This window comes from Molothrus aeneus, chromosome 11, assembly GCF_037042795.1.
Source record: "Molothrus aeneus isolate 106 chromosome 11, BPBGC_Maene_1.0, whole genome shotgun sequence".
Lineage (NCBI taxonomy): Eukaryota > Metazoa > Chordata > Aves > Passeriformes > Icteridae > Molothrus > Molothrus aeneus.
The window spans coordinates 16,732,204-16,751,112 of record NC_089656.1 but is presented as its reverse complement, the minus strand read 5'-3'; the positions used below and the strand labels follow the sequence as shown (position 1 = coordinate 16,751,112).

The 18,909-nt window shown below is 43.8% G+C and overlaps 1 protein-coding gene across 1 annotated transcript in view; it reads right to left on the bottom strand.

Moving 5' to 3' along the window:
• The window catches only part of CMIP (c-Maf inducing protein), a 131,583-nt gene extending 117,601 nt beyond the window's left edge, over nucleotides 1-13,982 (bottom strand). The window contains exon 1 of the mRNA XM_066557399.1: nucleotides 12,975-13,982. Coding sequence (XP_066413496.1) covers nucleotides 12,975-13,271 — 297 coding nt within the window. The 5' untranslated portion in view covers nucleotides 13,272-13,982. The remainder of the gene's footprint in view (nucleotides 1-12,974) is intronic.
• Between the last annotated feature and the right edge of the window lie 4,927 nt (nucleotides 13,983-18,909).

The window sequence follows — 18,909 nt, the reverse complement described above, 5'->3', positions numbered from 1 at the left end:
AGTGCCTCTGCTTTCACTTTTACATGCACCAGTCTTTTTTAATCTATTCTTACCATAAATAAAGAGTAATGACGCTTGCTGAAGAGCAGCTCGGGTCCCTGCATGCTGGAACACACAGTAGCTGATGCAGAATGCATTCACATTAAGCCTAACTCCAGTGCAAAGCAGACAAGGTCTTTTCACAAACAGGCTACAAAAACAGGAAGCAAAGGGGGAAAACTTCACAGTGTTTGGAAACAGCAGAGCATTGTTTGCACACGTTTTTCTTACAATGCCAAAATAACAAAACGGGTAACATGAAATCTGAGCACAGCAAGAGCCTTAGATCAGACACAAAGGTCTCAAGACAGAAGAACTCCAAAGATCTCCAGGTACAGACTGTTCAGGCAAGAAGATGCACAGGGTAAGTTTGTTCTCTTATTTCTGCTAAGAAAATCTAACAAGCAGAGACACAACCTCCCGAACGGTTGACGTTAAACCCAGATAATGTTACACAGCACTGAATCTTTATCTCAATTAAAGTGGGTATGATAAATGAAGAGGCATTAGGAAACACATAAGCCACCAAACGTAAACATTCCCTCCATTTTTCAGCTGTGCTCAAAAGGGAAGGTACAAAGGCACAGGCCTCACACACTGTGGGCTAGCACTGCCCCGTGTGAAGAACCTGCACTGGGCACAACATCCCTTGGAGATGAGTCAAAAATGCTCCAGTCACAGGCACGCTGCAGCCACCAACCCAGAGAGTTCCCTCTTCAGCTGGAGCACACAGATCCATCCAACCCCTACCCTGAAGCTGCTTTAATTCTTTCCTCCCATCACATCCTTCCTTTCCCTCCCTCCTTCAAGCCCACTCAGGCTGTGCTGCAGTACCATGAACACACAATGGATAGACAATGCAGATAATTAGTGCTGCCTCAATCCCAACTCATCTCAGGTTTAAAACTGACCAACCTACACTGCAACCCACAGGCACAGGGCAGCAAGGACCTGCTCCTGGTTTTGGGTAAGCACCACCAAGGGCTGGGTAGTTTCCCATGCTGTCTGTCTGCACGAGGGAGCAGCCTGATCCACGGTCAACTCCCACAACAGATGATATGATTTCACCATATTTAAAGTACATTAGTCAACCCAAGTCACCAGGGACATTTGGAATCACTTACAATAAATCAGGAGATTAATATCAAGGGAGGCAGTGACATAGCACCAAAAGAAGCATATACTGGTGTTAGTCAAGAAGCCAGTAGAAACATCTCCCAGTGTCAACAAATTTTTCACTATAAACACCACTGAAAGAAGACATTGCAGTCTTCAGGCCAAATGCTGGGCTGCAAAGGCAAAGTGGTTACCTGGAAGGGGTATGTCAATATTTAATACCAAAGTGCATGTCTGGTCCTGCACATTTCATTTAATTTCAAGCTTTTCCAGCCTTATTTCCTGTTTCATTCACAGCAATCACAAAAGATTAATTACCCAACCTTAGGAAATGTGTTTTCATTCAGACAAGACATGTTGACCGTGTCTCTACTTTCACCTTCAGTAACAAAGTTCTGTGCCAACACAAGTTTTATGCTTGCTTCAATGTCCACATTATTTGATTGTAAAGCAGATGGGATTTTCAGTGCCAAGACTCCACTCTAACCATTTGCTCCTCTAGGAGAGGATGAGCCTGTTCCATGGCTCTGGATGTCAGACTAATTTTTAGTTAGAAATTTAAAATCTTTCCTCAAAAGTCAGCATTGACAAAAGAAAAGCAAAAACACCAAAACAAACAAGAAAGAAAAAACTTGGAGGATCTGAAAGAAACACAAAGAATAGAAAGAAAAACTAAATGCTGCATAATTTGCACTTGCATAATATCTTTCATCAGTGCTCTTCCCTTCCACATAGGGGCTGCATTTCATACCAAACATGATAGGGAATCCTACTTCAAGCCCTTATTACACAGCTAGGGTGGCTATTCCTTTAGTATGGAATATCTGAAGAATTACCAGTGTTCCTGCACTGAAAGAATAAGCTGAAGCTCCTTTTCAAATTCAATAATTGTGCTACTATAACCTATTTACTAAAGGCAGAGGTTTACAGCAATTGCATAGATTTTCTTCTGGTTTCAACAACGACTGAACGACATCTGCGACATGACGTTGTTTTCTCTTCCTCCAGACACCCAAATAAACCTCTCTGTTCCTGTGCATAAGGAACACAACTGCTTCACTGAACATGATTAATCTTCCACAAGGAATCAACAGGTACCCAAACTACAGGCATTTCACTGCTGAGCAGCAAGACAAGGACACAGATAGATCTCATTCCACACAGTCCATTGAAGGAGATGGAAATCTCCGCTGAGAAAGTAAATGCTGTTCTTCAAGAACCACTGGGCCTTTCACAGTTCCGTTCCCCTCCTCCCACCTTCCTTCTCAGAGCCAGGCTACTGAGCAAACTGCTCAGATGACAGAGCAGCAGAGCCATCCCCAGAGCCCTGTGGGGCCAGGCAGGCTCACACTCCCATGACTGAGACCCAGCCTGGTGTCACCAGCCAGGCACAGAAACCTCTCCTTGTGCAAGCACCCCTGGCAGCTGACAGCAGCAAACACCACTCACATCCCCAGCCACAACAACTGCAGGGCCACCAGGAAAAGAGACCTGAAGAACTGCATTATCTCCCACAGATCCTCTATTCAAGAGTCCCCAGGAAGTTCTACTTTCAGTTTCCTACCTTCTTACAGCTCACGTTGTACCAGAGAGAAACAAGGGGTTTTAAGATGCCTCTGCAGTCAAGGCATCTAATCTTCTCAAGGGATTCCTAAATTTATGAGCTCAACATCAAGAAGTCTGTATAGTAAATCCAAGGTTTGAGAAGGGAGAGAGAACTGCCAATCTTTTCACAAAAAGCACCCTGCTTCTTTAACAATTTTGCAAGCTCATTCTCATCCTGAAAATTTCAGTGCAGTCAAGGTTTCCCTGACTTATTCTTTATTTCTGAATTCAGTCTTAACAGCCTCTGAAGCAAGAGCAAAGTGGTAGGTTGTCAGAAGTGACTATTAGGAGAATACACAAAGCACACATGCTGCAGAAAGCAGAGACTTGAACTGATTGGCACCTGGCTCCCTGGCAGGTATTTTCTGTGCAGGAAGATTGAAGGGTAGCAAGAAGAGCACGACACTCTGGGCCACGTTCTGCTGTCAGTCACTCTCCCACGGTTCCACTGATTTTTAATGACATTTACAACCATTAACAAAATTAATAGCCATCAAAATCAGGAGGGAAGATGCAGCCTAGCAGACAAAGCAAAGGAAAATCATTTCTGCTCCAGCTCCCAGCACTGATTTATCAGGAGCATTAGGGCAAGGCACTGCTGGTCCTTGGTGTCCAACCTTAGGGCCTCCAGAGTGAACCACAGATCCATACACCAACTAAGAAGGCACTGCAAACTAAACATGAACCAACAGTGGCAAACATGTCAGATCTACATTTATCTCTTTGTTTTCCCCACATACAAAAATACTGACCCATAAAGCACTTGGAGATGGCTGAAACCCAAGGATTACTAGAATGAAGGTAGACTGTCATCCAAAAATCATTTTTCCCTGTTTTAAAGGCCAAAAATAATCCTTCTTTTTTGTTCACAGGTCAAACAGACATTTATATTTATGGAAAAAACCTACACACCCTTAGTATTTTGATTAAAAAGTTGGAGTCCACTTGGCAAGTTTCAAAATCTTTTTTTTTAAAGCAGTCTCTACTTTACTGTTAATAATGCCCATTCCTGGAAATGGATAACAAAGTCATTCAGTTTTATTCCAGACAGCAAAACCAGACTGCCCACTAGTTTTATTACAGTAGCAAACAAGAAACTCTGGTGGTACAAGAGAATTCCACTACAGCAGGAACCAGCCATGGTAAGAGGCACCTGCCAATCCCAAACCCTTATATTGAAATAGCCAAAACAAATAGCCAAAACACTGGGAAGAAACAAAAAAAGCAATATCACAGCTCCACCATTGAGAAATACCTGCTCAGTATTGTTTGAAATGTACTGCAGGGAACACACCATGGGGTATCTTAGGAGATTCAGGGGGGAAAAAAAGGTGTTCTTTTAAAAATAGTCAGAACTGTCTCACTGCAAATGCAATTACCTAATGTTGCTCAGTTGATGTTAATTGTCCATACATAAACCAAAAATGAGGCCACTTTTTTGTTTTCACAATTCTTGTCTTACCTTTGGGTTTACATCATAAAAGTCTCATCCATAAAATATGCATGGACATCCACACACTTCAAAAGATGCAGAAATTATTTCTAAGAAAAAAATACTGTATCTGATTCTCATCTGCTAATAGTTTCTCTTTAGGTCTAAGAAAAACATTATGCAAAATATAAAATAATTGTATTTGGGAATACAATTATGTATTCTTAACAAAACCCTCTGACTTAGCTTCATCTCAGCTTTCTTCTAAGGCAACACTTACTGTACCACATTTGGCATCTTTGAAAACAAAATCTTACAAAACCTAAATCCATTTCTGTGTGCTAATAAGGTTGGAGTTTTAAATTTTTCAAAAGGAGAAAAATATTTCATTTTATTTAGCCTTTCTTTAAGCACTAGAAATCCAAGAAAGAAAAGTTCTTTAGTGACAGTGTCAAGCATTCAACATTCCTATTCTTAATATCAAGAAATTAGTGATCTGGAGTTTAAGAAGCATTAGATAACCATTTTTTAGTCATCTTTTCTGAAGTCCTGGTAATTGCTCTATTAATCAATGAAAGCAATCATTCCTTTTAAATTTTTCACCATTGAGAAAATCATGCAATCCCTCAGGCACAGGAACAAGAACTTTAGGGAAGCTGCAGCATACTTTGAATAGTGCAAGACATCTTACCCCTGAAACAAGCTGATATTCTGAGCAGACATGGGAGAGGTGCTCCAAGGGCCCAGAAGAGCCTTGCTCCATTTTAAACCTCTCACTTTGCCACGGCCTCAGAAGTGAAAATGGCCACAGGTGCAAATATCAAGCAAGGTAACAGCAGAGGCAGCAGCACCATCTTCCTACACCTTCCAGGAACTGGGAGCAGCTGCTCCTGGTAGAGGATCCACCCTCCTGCAAACTCCAGCCACAACCACATTACACAGCAGCACTACAGCAAATTTTGAGACCAAATGGGGGAAAAGAGAGCTACTGGCAGCAAGCAGCATTTTTTCCTTAATAAAACTCTATTGTCTGAGGAAGGGAGACAGGACAGAGTTGGCACATGTCCCACAGAGCAGCAGTGATGGCTGGAGGATTCTGAGTGAGGCTTTTTTCCCCACAGATGAATGTCACAAACTCACTTTCCACCAGGACAGCATTGGCATAAAATGAGTGACAGAGCAACAGCTTCTACGCCAGTTCTAACCAGGAATAAGAGGGAATTTTCCAGCAACCCTCTCGCTCATGGAAGAGCCATTCCAACCACTGCAGGTCACTCAGCACCTTGAGATCTGCCAAGCAGAGGGAGAAAATGGGGCTCTGAGAGCTGGACAAAGCTGAGAGGAGAGTCAGCCATGCCCCCCAGCCAGCAGCCAAGAGCGAGCTGCACGGCGATCCCTCTCTGAACAGCACATCCTGCCATTCACAGCACAGGCAATGAATGGTAATCCCTCTCCTCAAATTACCCTCCTGATTTCAACAGAGCGAGACCAAGAATGTACGTGACTGAGTGTACTTCCAGTTCAGATTTAAGTAATTGCAACTTGACGAGTTCCTTAAGCTCAGTTAGTAATGGCACACATCTAGCAGAAACACTCAAATCCAGAAAAAACATATGCCTTTTTATTAAGTTTCTCAAAAAAGGAAAAATACTTAATGTTATTTAAAAGCTTACTAAAAACTCAGATTAAAGTAGAAGAACAACACAGCCTTCACCATACCCTCGTGGCCTGGACACCACAGTCCGTGCCTGGCAGGTTACCTGCTTGTATTTCCCATTGCATTGGCCCTGTCCCATCACTCATGGGACAGCCCAAGGGGCAAAGTCAACAAACCACTTAAAGTACTGGAAATGGCAGCACTGGTAACACCACAAATCCTGGAACATGAGTCCCCCTCTTCCAAAACGTAGATAGTATTATTAAATGCTCCTGATTTTAAAGCCTATGAAGTAAAGGCCTTTTAACTTAGCATCTGGTTCTGACTTTGTGTTTTCCTCGACAACCACAAGAGCTGAAACTTCACTCACCACTGACGTGATCAGTTATAATATATGCTTTTCAATTGTCTTTTCCCTTTCCTGGTGTTGTCCCTGCATTCTTACATATTGTGCAAAACAGGAAAATTTTACGCAATGATTTAATAATACATTTTTTTTGGCACAAATTCCAGCCTACCATGTTTCCCGCTCTCTTCTTCCTCAGCAGTCTGGCGGGCTGTGCACTGAAACACATCACCTCCCTGATCCATGAAAAGACAGACAACAAACCTGCAAAAGGTTCAAACAGAGAGAGTGCTCCCCAGCCAGCTCACAGAGATTTTTCTCAACCTGACCCTGCAAACTGTTAAGCACTTAAAAAGGACAGATTGACAGGGAATGGCACAGATGCAGAAATGAATGGCACAGGCCAGGGCTGACTCAGCCAGCACTGCTGCCAATGACACTGCATAGGCAGACGGTGCAAAAATAAGTTATTTTATTGAGTGCACATACATGCACAAGCTCTCTGAATGGATTATACATGCTGAAGTATCAATCATCTTCCAACACCTGGCTGTTTGTGGAATCAAGCACTATGTTATCTATGAACCAGAACCAAACACAGAACCAAACTGATGCAACTAGCACTGCTCAAAACACCAATAAACAAGCCACAATCTACCCATGCAACCCACAATCTAATTACTTCTAAAGACTCCAAAAGGCTTGAACTATTTGAGGTAGGTCTCTTTTCTCATAAATCCTATATGAGGAGATGACTAAAACCCTATTAGGTTAGCCATACTTATTAACATAGAGGGAAATTGTATCATGTTAAACTCATCTGTTACCTAGGAAATTCAAAAGTACCAACAAATTATATGCAATAAATTGAACAGTTCCCAAAAAAATCCCTCTTTTCTATGTACTAAACCTACCAGCTTTTCCCTCCAAAAAGGCCCCTCAGTGCACACAGTTCTGTGAATGATTTTGGTGAGACCTTCAGCCTCTGATTTCCCACAGCTGCTAACAAAGCAAACCCAACCTTGCACACTGGAACATCGATGTAGATGGGACTCTCAGTCTCCCACCTCTGAAAAACCAAACATTCTTGTTGAGTTTCACAGAATCATGAAGTGGTTTGGGATGGAAGGGACCTTTAAGGATCACCTTGTTCCATGCCCTGCCATGGGCAGGGACACTTTCCACAAGTCCAGTTTGTTCCAAGCCCTGTCCAAGCTGGCCTTGGACACTGCCAGGGACCCAGGGGCAGCCACAGCCTCTCTGGGCAGCACATCCTTTCCTAGAAGGACTTCACCCCACCTTGGAGGATCTATCAGACTCTTCCCCCCATCACTACTATAATCACAGTTATAATGTTCCACTACAAAAAAAAATACAAAGTATTATTCAGAGCTCCACAAAGGCCCAGCCCTGTGAGGGATGCTGAGCTCTTGCAGGCCCCGCTTTGATGCAGGATCAAGTCCCAGTGAGGACCAGAGGCAATTCAGAGTCTCTCCCATGGGGACTATTACCACCACCTAGTTACTAGCACCACATCTTTACTCCCCAGCCAAAAGGAAAAATGAGGCACAAGTATTTCTGAGTATCCTTTTTATTTATGTTCCTGAACATGTAAAATTTACTGGCTGGGTGCTAACACTAATAGCCTTGAGAGCTCTCACTCTGTCAATGAATATAGCTTCTGTTTTCATATTTTATATACGCTCTGTGACATATAAACACATACCTTAACACTACTGGCTTATAAATATGCTTTTTAACCACTGCAGGAACTATATATGCAAAGGTATGTTTGATAGGCATTAAACAACTTTAAAGAAATATCATTTTAGGTTTTCTTATGTTGAACTACTAACTAATATAGCAATAAAATAAGTTTGTCACAGCAAAGCAATATTCCATTAAATCACCAGGTCTTCAGAAAAATTTGGGGTTTGTTAATGCGGGCACATACCCGCCTTCACTTGTGAAAGAGAATCTCAATTTCATCAGTACAGATAACATGGAGCAATTTGTTCTCAATTTGCAGAGAATTCTAAATTGTCATGGCTTTTATGGAAATTATGACACTCAGTGCTCTTTCTGATGCACCTGAACCTGGGAGACAGCAGCAACCCAGAACAAGCAAATATATGTACACCCAAAACCTATAGGTACCACTTCTCATCAAATGAAAGCCATCATCTGCAACAGTAAACCATGAAAAAGATTAAATATAAATTGTAATTTATCCTGCCATTATTATAACAAATTTAAAAAAATCTAAAATTGCTTTGTTATTTATACATGAAATTATGGCAGACACACCAATCTAGTTTGAAGTCACATTTGCAGAGCCTCGTCAACACTGCAGGACTTAAAGGCAGCACTTGGTTTACTGAACTGTTTATTATTATTATAAACTCATATTAATTCTATTTGCAATCTGGATAATACTATAATATTCCTTTTTCAGGAAATCTTTAAAAATTCTTCTTGTGAGATTGTTTTGAAACTTTTGAGCTCTGCATAATACTTCCCACTTGAGCTAATTGTTTTTAAAGGGAAATTTAATTTTTAAAAGTGTGTTTTTCTAACTAATGGGAATCTGTGCTAAAGTAAACAATGAGTCCAGCTTGATAGGAATTTTTGCTCTATCTTTACCAAAATAAGGAAGGAAAGACATGTAATAGCATGCTGAAACAAATGCAGTAGCAGAATTGTTGAATTTTAAAAAACAATTAGAAGACAATTTTCTACTCCACTTCTCCTCTTTGAAACAGATCATTCTGCCCTGCCTCATTTAATATTAACTGGGTACGTTCTTGTCTCTAGAAGACAACACAAATGCAGCTCCCTAATCCACTTACATTCTTGTTTCAAATGCATTTACAATTAGCCAGCCTGTCAATAAACTATTGTCCTCACACATCATGTCTGTACAGCAAAATGTTTCAAAGAAACCCAAGTCTTTTCAGGATTGCCACCGGCTTTGAACAAAACATTTACATTACACCCAACCCACCTGCCAAGGCAAAACCGAGAAATGTGAAATGGGCATGAAAAGCCAAAGTTTCCATCTCCTTGAGGGATATTAATGAGTAACTTCATGGTTTCAATAAAGCCTTATCTTCCCAGATGGGAATTAGAGAGGTCATCCCTAGCCAGGGACAATGAATCACTTATTTATTCTTTCCTTGTCTGCTGCACATACATATGTATCACAAGTCCTCCCTGCAACCCAGGACTTGAAAATCACTGCCCTCAACATCTCCTCCCCACCGGTGCAAGACAAAGAATGAAAGAGAAATGAAAGAGACACGAAAGGGACAGAACAGTCATGACACCTACGTTTAAACTACTGAAAATCAAATTGTACATTTCTCTTGAAGAAAGGGTTACTCCTAACCCCACCCTGCCCCTCCCCCCAAAAAAAAGTAAGAAATATTACATTTCACTGTTTCTGTATTTGTTTTTACTATCACTGCCCCTCAAGCTGTGCAAGGACAGATCTCACCGGTGAAAAAAAAATTAGTAAGGGTGCTACATTTGTGTTTGGTAGGTGTTTATAAAATAAACATTATTCCTCCCGTGGGGGAGAAAGTCAAATTCATCTCCAGGCAAGCTGCTGTCTGACAAACAAAGTTTTTAAGTGTCAAAATTTCCTACTGGGACTTTAGCATTTACAGTAACAAAATAAAAAAGAAAAAAAGCTACAGATCTGTATTCACTTTCTCCAAAAAACTCTTAACCAGAATGAAACCCTGGACATAATGCAAGTGAAACTGTAATGGTGACACTGTGCTATATTTAAGCAATTCTTTGAGAAATAAGAACACAACACAAACATGGAAACACACACAAATCAGATGAAGTCCTAACACCTACAGTTATGGGACTGTCCACAAATTAACACCTTTCTGCATTTGTTAACTAGGTGCATATGCCAATTCAGAATACACTTATTATTTTTATTTGATTAACATGGATTTATTTTAATTGAAATGGTCGCTTGTCATCATGTCAAAAAATGCACTTCATGGAGAACATTATTTTCTTCCACCCTAAATTTTGCTAAATAAGATGGCCTAACAGTTGTTCCACTGCATTCTTGCATAGCACTTCTGCTACCAAAAACTATCTTGTCAGCACAAAAATTGTAGCTAAATAAACAAGAAAACTGGTTATGTCTCTAAAAAAGTAGGTTGAGTCTCATTATTCAGACTTATATATGTGGGCACATACCATGTCTATTCATGGAATAAACTATAGATGAATAATCCATACACAAACTAATGCTACCTTCTATATTGCAGCCCAGGGACTGACAAGTAAGAGCTTGTGGGGAGAAGAATTTAATTCTAATGTATGTCTCAAGTGACAATAAAAAGGATATAAAGTGCCTAGAATCAACAAATAACTTATCCTCTGTACTCAGGGACATAATTTGCCAGATCTGGATTTAGCTGTCATTACATCTTTTGCTTTCAAATGCAAAACAAAGTGATGTTATTTTCCTGTTCAATTTTATTCATGTTACATAGAATGCAGTAAAACTCGTCATGCCAGAGGATTTGCAAAGGGATGATGTGAAGGTTAATTACTGGCTGCTCATACAGCCTGCCTGTCGAAAGCCCCATGTGTAAAAATGACCTTGTTATCAAAGCTGTTGAGTGCTCCCAACGGCCACTTTCAATGGGCAGAATGGATATTTTTCTGTAGCTCTTGAAAACCAAATTAGTTGCATTCAAATATCTACCTCCAGTTTGAGGAGGTTTTGGAATTGTACCCCATTTCTGTAGGGGGTGGGGGTTAAATTAACAGAGATTTTGCTTAAATCTCATCTTTCCAGCTCGAAATGAAAAAGACTAAAACGTAGGTGTATCACAAAACCAACGTCTGAAAGATATCTGCATTCACTTGTTGCCTGACTCTGTGGGTAGGTTTTTCAGGTCTTATCCTTGTGCCCTAATTACCCCCTGGAAACCAAAGACACTACCTGACACAATAAAGCACAGGTATTTCTGTGATCAACCCTATTTGTAGGGTGAGTTAGCACTGGGAAAAAATGATAAGGCACAAGACCAAGCACGAAGAGCACTGCTCAACAAAATGGAGCCTGCAATGCTACGCACAATGCTTCACTATCTTCTTGCTATTTATACACCTAAAATAATTAGGAATGAGAACACCTCAACATTAATTAAAGCACAGCCCCATAGGACTTCAGAAATCTTTTCAGAGATGGTTTCTCTGGTGACAGCTTTGCCAGCGAGCAGAGTTTGACGTGTCCTGTAAAAATACAACTTCATGCCTGGTATTGCCACATTGCAGAGAACAACATCTGAAGCGTGATCATGCCTCTCTCTACCCTATCCTCCTCCTCGGCTTGGGAATAATCAGCTATGGATACTGCCAGGAAAATGCCTCATCTCCACTAATATTCAACTCCCCCTCCACAATGATGGTATCTTAACAAAATGAAGAACTGCAGAAACTCCTCGTGCTTGTGTCTCTCAGGAGCTTTCTCCAACAGTGCTCGACCAAATCTCGCTTCTCCCTTCAAGCAGTAGTTCTATCAAAGAAAGAAAATATTCCCTTTGAAACATCCTCGAGAGCCCAGTGGAAACGGCAAGCAGAGATGTCACTGTGGCACAAAAAAGAGCTCTGTGAGAACAGGCAGCTGGCCTACCTGAAGGTTAAAGTAGCTCCCACTGAAAACCTGCTCTGAGTACTTCAGAGCAGAGCATGATGCAGAAGAGACATTTACACACACTATGTCTGTGTACCAAGGTGTGAAAAAACCCAACCTCCGAGCACAGCACAGGCTGGATGAAATCCATTGAAATTCACCATTAACAGAAATCTACACAAAAGCCAATCCACTCTCTCGTATCAGTGTCCTATAGGAAGGCCAGAATGAAGCCATTGAGAAAAACGAGACATTTACATATAAATCAAAAAAAGACAGAATCCAAGTGCCGACTGATTAAAGATCAGCGTAAAATATATTTTGTTAATCGCTTATTAGATAAAAATCTGTGTAATCACTCTATATACTCCACAAATATTCCAGTAACATTGGCCATTAAATTTTAAGTCGGATATGAAAATATAAATCATATTTTTTCAAGACTACATCCGTCTATAGTACATCTTCTGTAACGCTGATATCACCACCTCGCATTTTTTTCTCTTGCATCATTTTCCAGCAGGAAGAAAAACCCTGAAGGAATCTCCATATTTTCCAATCACATTGCCTGTATCCGGGCAGGTTATGTGACCGCCAAAGCAGAGCCCCCAGAGCAGGCCTGAACCACAGCAAAGTCCGCGCACAACCCGAGCCTTCGCTCTCGAATTAAAAGCATCCTCCACCTCCCTCACCTCCAACTTGGCCAAGGTGCCAGCAGGTATCTGCCGACTTTGGTTTCGGATACAAAGGGCTCGGTATGGTGACTGTGTGCCGGGGTCGTGTTGAGAGGGAAGGAATTTTTTTTTTTTTTAAATAAAAGAAAAATATTGAACAACAATAATAACAACAATAGTAGCCTTGCTCGGAAAATAATAACAAAAAAACCCCACCACCGAAACTGCAAAAATAAACATCCACAGGATTACGAACAAGGGAAAAAAAAAAAAAAAATCCTTTCAGGATTTTCGCCGGCATTCCGGAACCCAGTGGAGCCGATCCCCCTTTCGCCCACCGGCGGCCCCAGCCCGGTCCGGCCGCCCGGGGACGGAGGGCGCGGGCATCCCCCGCTCCCCGCGGATGCCCCCGCCGGAGCCGGGCGGGCTCTTACCGTGGCCGAGGCGACGCTGTTGTCCGCCAGGGTCAAGTGGTGCGGTTCCCACCGCCGCAGGAACTTGGAGGTGAGGATCTTGCTGAGAAACGTCCGGGGGTGCCGGATGACACACACCTGGATGTCCCCCTCCTGCAGCAGCTTGTACCTCATGCCATTGCAGTGGAGCAGGGCTCTCCGGCACGGCGCGGCACCCATTTTATTCCCCTCGGGAGCGGACATCTCGCCCAGCAGCGGCTTGCTCTCCTCGGGCTGCCTGCGGTCGCTGCCCCCGCCGGAGCCGCCGGTGCGATCCATGGCAGCCCCGCGGGCCGGGTCGGGGGTGGCGCTCGGCCGCCCGCGGGGACCGGTCTCTACGGCGGGTAGAGACAGGCACGACCGAAGAAAATAAAATTCAAAATAAGAACTATAACAAAAAGAAAAAAATCCAACCCCACGCGGTAGATTGAAAACAAAATGCACGGTGAAGAAAAAAAAAATAAAAACAAAACAACAAAATCTGTCGGGGAAGATGGGGGTAGGGACTGAGCCGCACCGAGGGGAGAAGGGGGAAAGGGAAGCGATAAAATCCTTATTCAAACTTCCCAATCCGCCCCCGGCGGGTCACAGCGCCGCGTCCATGCTGCCGGGCGGGCGCCGGCCGAGCAGAGGGTCGGCTCCCGCGGGGGCGGCGGACAAAAGCCGGTGGCGGTGGCGGCGGCGGTGGCGGCGCGGGGGGCTCCTGACGGCGGCGGCGGCGGTGGGGGCTGCGGGGCGTCCGGCAGCGGCTCCTTCCTTCCCCCCGGGGCGTGTGCGCGGGAGCGTGCGGCGGCGCGCGTGCATGTATGTATGTATGTATGTATGTGGGTGCGGGTGCGCGCCCGTGGGAGCGGGTGTGTGAGTGTGTGTGTGTGTGTGTGTGAGCGTGCCTGCCTCTGTGTGTGCGTGTCTGTGTGTGCGGGTCCCCACGCGCGCCGCCGCCGCCGCGGCAGGAGGAGGAGGAGGAGGAGGCGGCGGGAGCGGCGGGCGCTGCCGACACAGCCCCTCTGCCGGAGCGGCTCCGCGCGCCGCGATTGGCCCCGCCGCCGTCACGTGCCGCCCTGCCTGACGTCAATGGCCGCGGAGCCGCTCCGGGCAGCAGCGGCCGCGGGAGGTGCGCGGGAAGCGCCGCGCCCCTCACGGAGCCGCGGGATCGTTCGGGTTGGAAAAGACCTCTGAGATCATCGGCTCCGACCCGCGACCGAACGCCGCCTCGTCAGCCCGACCGCGGCACCGAGTGCCGTGTCCTGTCTTTTCCTTAAACACCTCCAGGGACGGTGATTCCAGCAGCTCCCTGGGCAGCCCGTTGCGATGCCTCGTCACCCTTTTTGTGAAGAAATCCCTCCTAAGGTCCAAGCTAAACCTCGCCTAGCGCGGCTCATCGGGTCATGAGCCTGGGCAGGGCTGGAGGTGTACGGGCACCGCCAGGCCCCTCCATCCTGCGGAGAAGCCCCCGGTGGAAGCTGCGGGAAGGGGGAGACTCCGTGCGGTCCGTGTCCCCTTCCCGCAGCCCCCGCAGGAGTCCGGGCAGGGCGCAGGGGTTGTCACCAGCTCTCCTTGAGGGTGACAAATCATCGCAGGGTGAGTCTTGAGCATCCTCACTCCAGCGTTAAGCTCTTGTACACCCCCTGCAGAGAATGGCCAAGGAAGCCCGTGCCAGGCTGTATGTATGCTGGCACTTCAGCAGTGACATTCCCTTTCCTCTGCCTTTATGGGGAAACTGGGAACGGCTGCGCTCCCCAGTGCAGCAGCCCTTGGAAGCCCGGGGAGAGAGAGCAGCCCCTTCTCTGTGCTGAGCAGGGTGTGGAATGTCCTCTGATCGACGGCAAAGCAGCACAATCCTTTATTTAAAAAGAAAAAAAAGGCATTGAAAAAATCAACTCCCTTCTAAGCCCTCTAAACGGCTTAACAGCTGAGGGATGCTGTGTGCAATATGGATGCTGTGCCCAGAGAAATGATACCATCGGTTCTTGCTTTTTTTCTCAGTGGTAGAACTCAGATCTTCTTTCCAATATCCTCATTTGCGCAACCACGTTAGGACCAATTAAAGAAAATACATTTTATGTAACACATGCACATGCCATTGAACTGTGGGACTCCTCACAATGAGTATTACCAAGGTCCAGAATGTAGAAGGAATTTACAAGGCTGTTTTAGATCGTGCTTGCAACATATTCAGAGAAAGTATAAACCTTTATACTTGAAATACTTAAATGTGTAAGCTCACCTCTGACTGAGGGAGGTTGAGAGAGGGTTTGCTCTGTGGTGAGGTGATTTTTCCAGAGTGTGTGCCCTGACTTGGTTTCTAGTGGCATCTCCCCGTGCAATAGCTCTCAGATAGGTCACCATGCCAGCAGAGGTGCCTGCAGTTGTGGGCAGTGTCACCAACCCACCCCAGAGAAAGCTCTTTCATCTGATCCATTCTCATCACAAGCCAGACACAGATTATCTGTTGGAGAGGCAAGCTGCTACTGGAAGGGCTTGGGAGCCTTTGCCATAAAACCTTTTGTAGTGGCTGCTGTCAAAGACAATACGTGACCGGCTGGACCACAATTACAGCGAGCATGTCCATCACATGTGTTGTTACAGTGCTGTTCTGTTGAAATAGGCTTGCATTTGACAGGAGAATCGCTGTCTAAACACTTTCAGAAAGGAAGGTTTTTTAACCTATCAATTACTAGAAAATTTGAGGGAGACTTTTGTTGCATGTCAGCATCAAAATTATTTATAAAAAGCAAGGAAGTCTCCTAAGTACTCCCAATTACCAGTTGATAAAACAATGCAGAATTATGCAACTTGGCAAAGGTTAGAAGAAAGCTACTCATTTAATGGCATAAATAATACAACCAACAGGAAGACAAAAATCTCTTTTATAGAGGTTCAAATTATCAGTATCTCATAGTCCTGGTAACCATCTACCTCCTGAACTTAAACAAAGTGACTGGTCATTGTGCAGTAAACATCACAGGCAGTTCCCACAGAGCTTTGTACACCATACCCTGAAACAAACCCAGATCTACTCATACCTATAAATATGGATGCAATAAAAATCATAATAAAAAATGCTTGCAAACCAAAGTGGAAAAGGACAGCTTTGTTTAGATGCAAGTTTTCAGTGCAGGAACTGTCTGTTTCCAGGAGTTCATGGGGTGCCTGGTACAAGGGAGACCTGTTCTTGTTTGACCCCAGGCACTGTTCTGGTACAAATGATAATCATGTCGATAGTGGGACTGTTCTCATACACTCACCTGCACCACCACCTCACTCAGAAATAAAACCAGTGGGACTGTTCCAGTGAAAGTCTGTGCAAATGAGCCACCTGCTCAAACCACTGCTTTGAATCTACCACAGGTGTCCTCTCTGAGAGCTGCTCGACAACGGGAGGACATTATGTAAGAGTCTGGTGTCCTTAAGTGAATCTCCTGGCAAATTAGAGCAGTTGTTTTCCACAACTTGTGTTCCACAGAAAGCAGCGAAAAATAAAGGCTGGTCTGTAACAATCGACCCATGAGTTACCTGAAAGGATCCAAGTCTAGAAATCCACCATTCCAAAGTGTTGAAATCTAACTGAGACACTGCAAAAGCCACTCCTAGAAACACCTGTCAAGGACAGAGATCCAAATGGTGTGCATTTGCAGCTCCCCCTGAATCCCCACTCTCAGGCTGCAGGTGTTCTGCTCTCTGAAGTAAACTCAGCACAGCACGATAAGATCAAGGCACGAAATCTCACATTGCCTGCCAGAACAGGGCAACCCAAAACCCTGTCTAGACAGGTGAAATTGAACCAGGCTGCTGGCTGCCCAGCTCACCAAAATGCACATTAGCCATCCAACGTGCAATAAATAGCCAGTGTGTGACCCAGGGCTGAGCACATTAAAATTAACACCCTTCCTCATATCTCCTATCAATTATAGCAAACAGAAGTTGGATCGGTTGCAATCCCAGCTTTTTTGTTCTTCCAGACTTCCTCTTCTGGCTCCATGCAGCACAACATACATCTCAGGTATACATGCTTGGCAGTATTTCAAGGTGGTGTTTGGGGAATTGCTGCGTGTTTTCTTTTTTTCCCCCCAAATGTGCAAATCAAACCAGAAATTTCTTGTGAATATGAGACAATCATTCATTTAAATAATAAACACTGAGCAAATAATTCACAATAAAAAGCATATCAGTGAAAATATTCTTCTAGCCACTCATAAGGTGCTTCTGGGCATGATACCAGTTTTGAATAATTCAAGAATTTGTGAGGTTTTCTATGAAATACTTCATTTCTGTGCTACAAGGGAAACACAACCTCTGAAAGTGAAAATTGAATAGTTTATTCATTATTGTTGATACTACTACCAAGTTGAAGCTACTTTAAGTCAGGTCCTCTAGGTACAGATCAAATTTGAATAGGGAAAGAGATAGAGAGGGATTTGTTCTACTCTGCAGAAATATCAGGGCAATTGGACCAAAACTAAAAAGTGGGGCTGGCAAGGAAGTAAGCAGAGGTAAAGATGTTTTCTCCAGAAGAGAGGACATTGACAGAAGGGCAATTCAGACCCACCTGCCAGTTCTGTACCCTACTCCTGGACTCTGCCCTTTCATTTGCACTCCTTTGTATCTTGCCCTCTTTTTATTATTCACTGCCATTTCATAATAGGCTTTGTAAACAGAAGCATCATTTCCTGAAAGACACTGCAGCCTGGAAACCTGGGATATACCACCATAGATACACCCACTGGAGCTAAACCTACCAGGTTAGAGCAGACAAGGCTTCTGGGTCAGCAAACGACTCTTTTTCCCCTTTTCCAAAACCAATTCAGTTGTGACATACATTATTCAGAATATTCTTCTGCTCAGTTGTATGTCTGTAAAACCAGGAAAGAGCATTAACACAATCATTTGCAAATACCTGGGATTCTAGTCTTAAGAAAAAACTGCTACTTTTTATGCATTTCCAGCATTTGGTTTCTTGGAGATCTACACTCAGTTCCATCAGGTGTTCTGCAGAGGTCATTTCTGGTTGCTAACACAGAAGCAGTCTCCTGACATACCTTCTTAAGCTTAGTAACACCCACCTACAACCATGTCTTAGAAACAAAAGAAATGTGATATTCTGAAGGAAAAGGAAGCAGCAATTTGTGTCAAGTGCTCAGTGCCACTAGCACAGGTTTCAGAGTAGTGAGGGGCTTGGAACACTCATGAAAAAACACAGGAGATGCCAAAACCTGTCCAGGAAAAAGATATTGACTAAAGTCACCTTGTCTGAGTGTAAACCCATACAGTGGATACCTGTCATGCTGTGAGGGAACTGACAGAGCAGCTGTGGCAGGGCCAGACACAGACAATTAGATACCTCAACAGGGGATGTGCTGACCACGTCCCCACAGGGGATTTGCAGATTTGTTCTACATTCTAAAGGAGAAAACAAGAAAAAGGAATAATAATCACTTACTACACTATTAATTACTCCTGGTTCCTTTGACATTGTTGCAGCATTAACACATGACTTGGCAAACTCTTTTCTCAAAGAGGGAAGAAAAGATAAATCTCCTTTTACTGTCTCTCACTGAAATTTTCTGTCAGAGGCTGTAAGGGCCTACCACAGTCATGCTTTCTGTAACCAAAAAAAAAAAAAAAACTTCTCTTGTGTGCTTAGTATATCCCTGGGAGTTGACTGTTCAAAGATGTGAGATTATGGTTTTTCCAAGCAGAGCAACAAGGAGCAGGAATTCCCAAATTGTATTCAATATCCGTTTAGACTCTTACACAGCAGCTGCTCCTCTCATGTTTGGATCCTTGATGCATATTAGAGATAATGGAGCTTTCTTCCCTTATTCACAGAGGTGCTGCCTGGATTATGGAGTTCATTAGTCAAGGCTTGCAAATTGCCACTGTTGACTCAGAGCAAATTCCTGCTATGGACTCACTA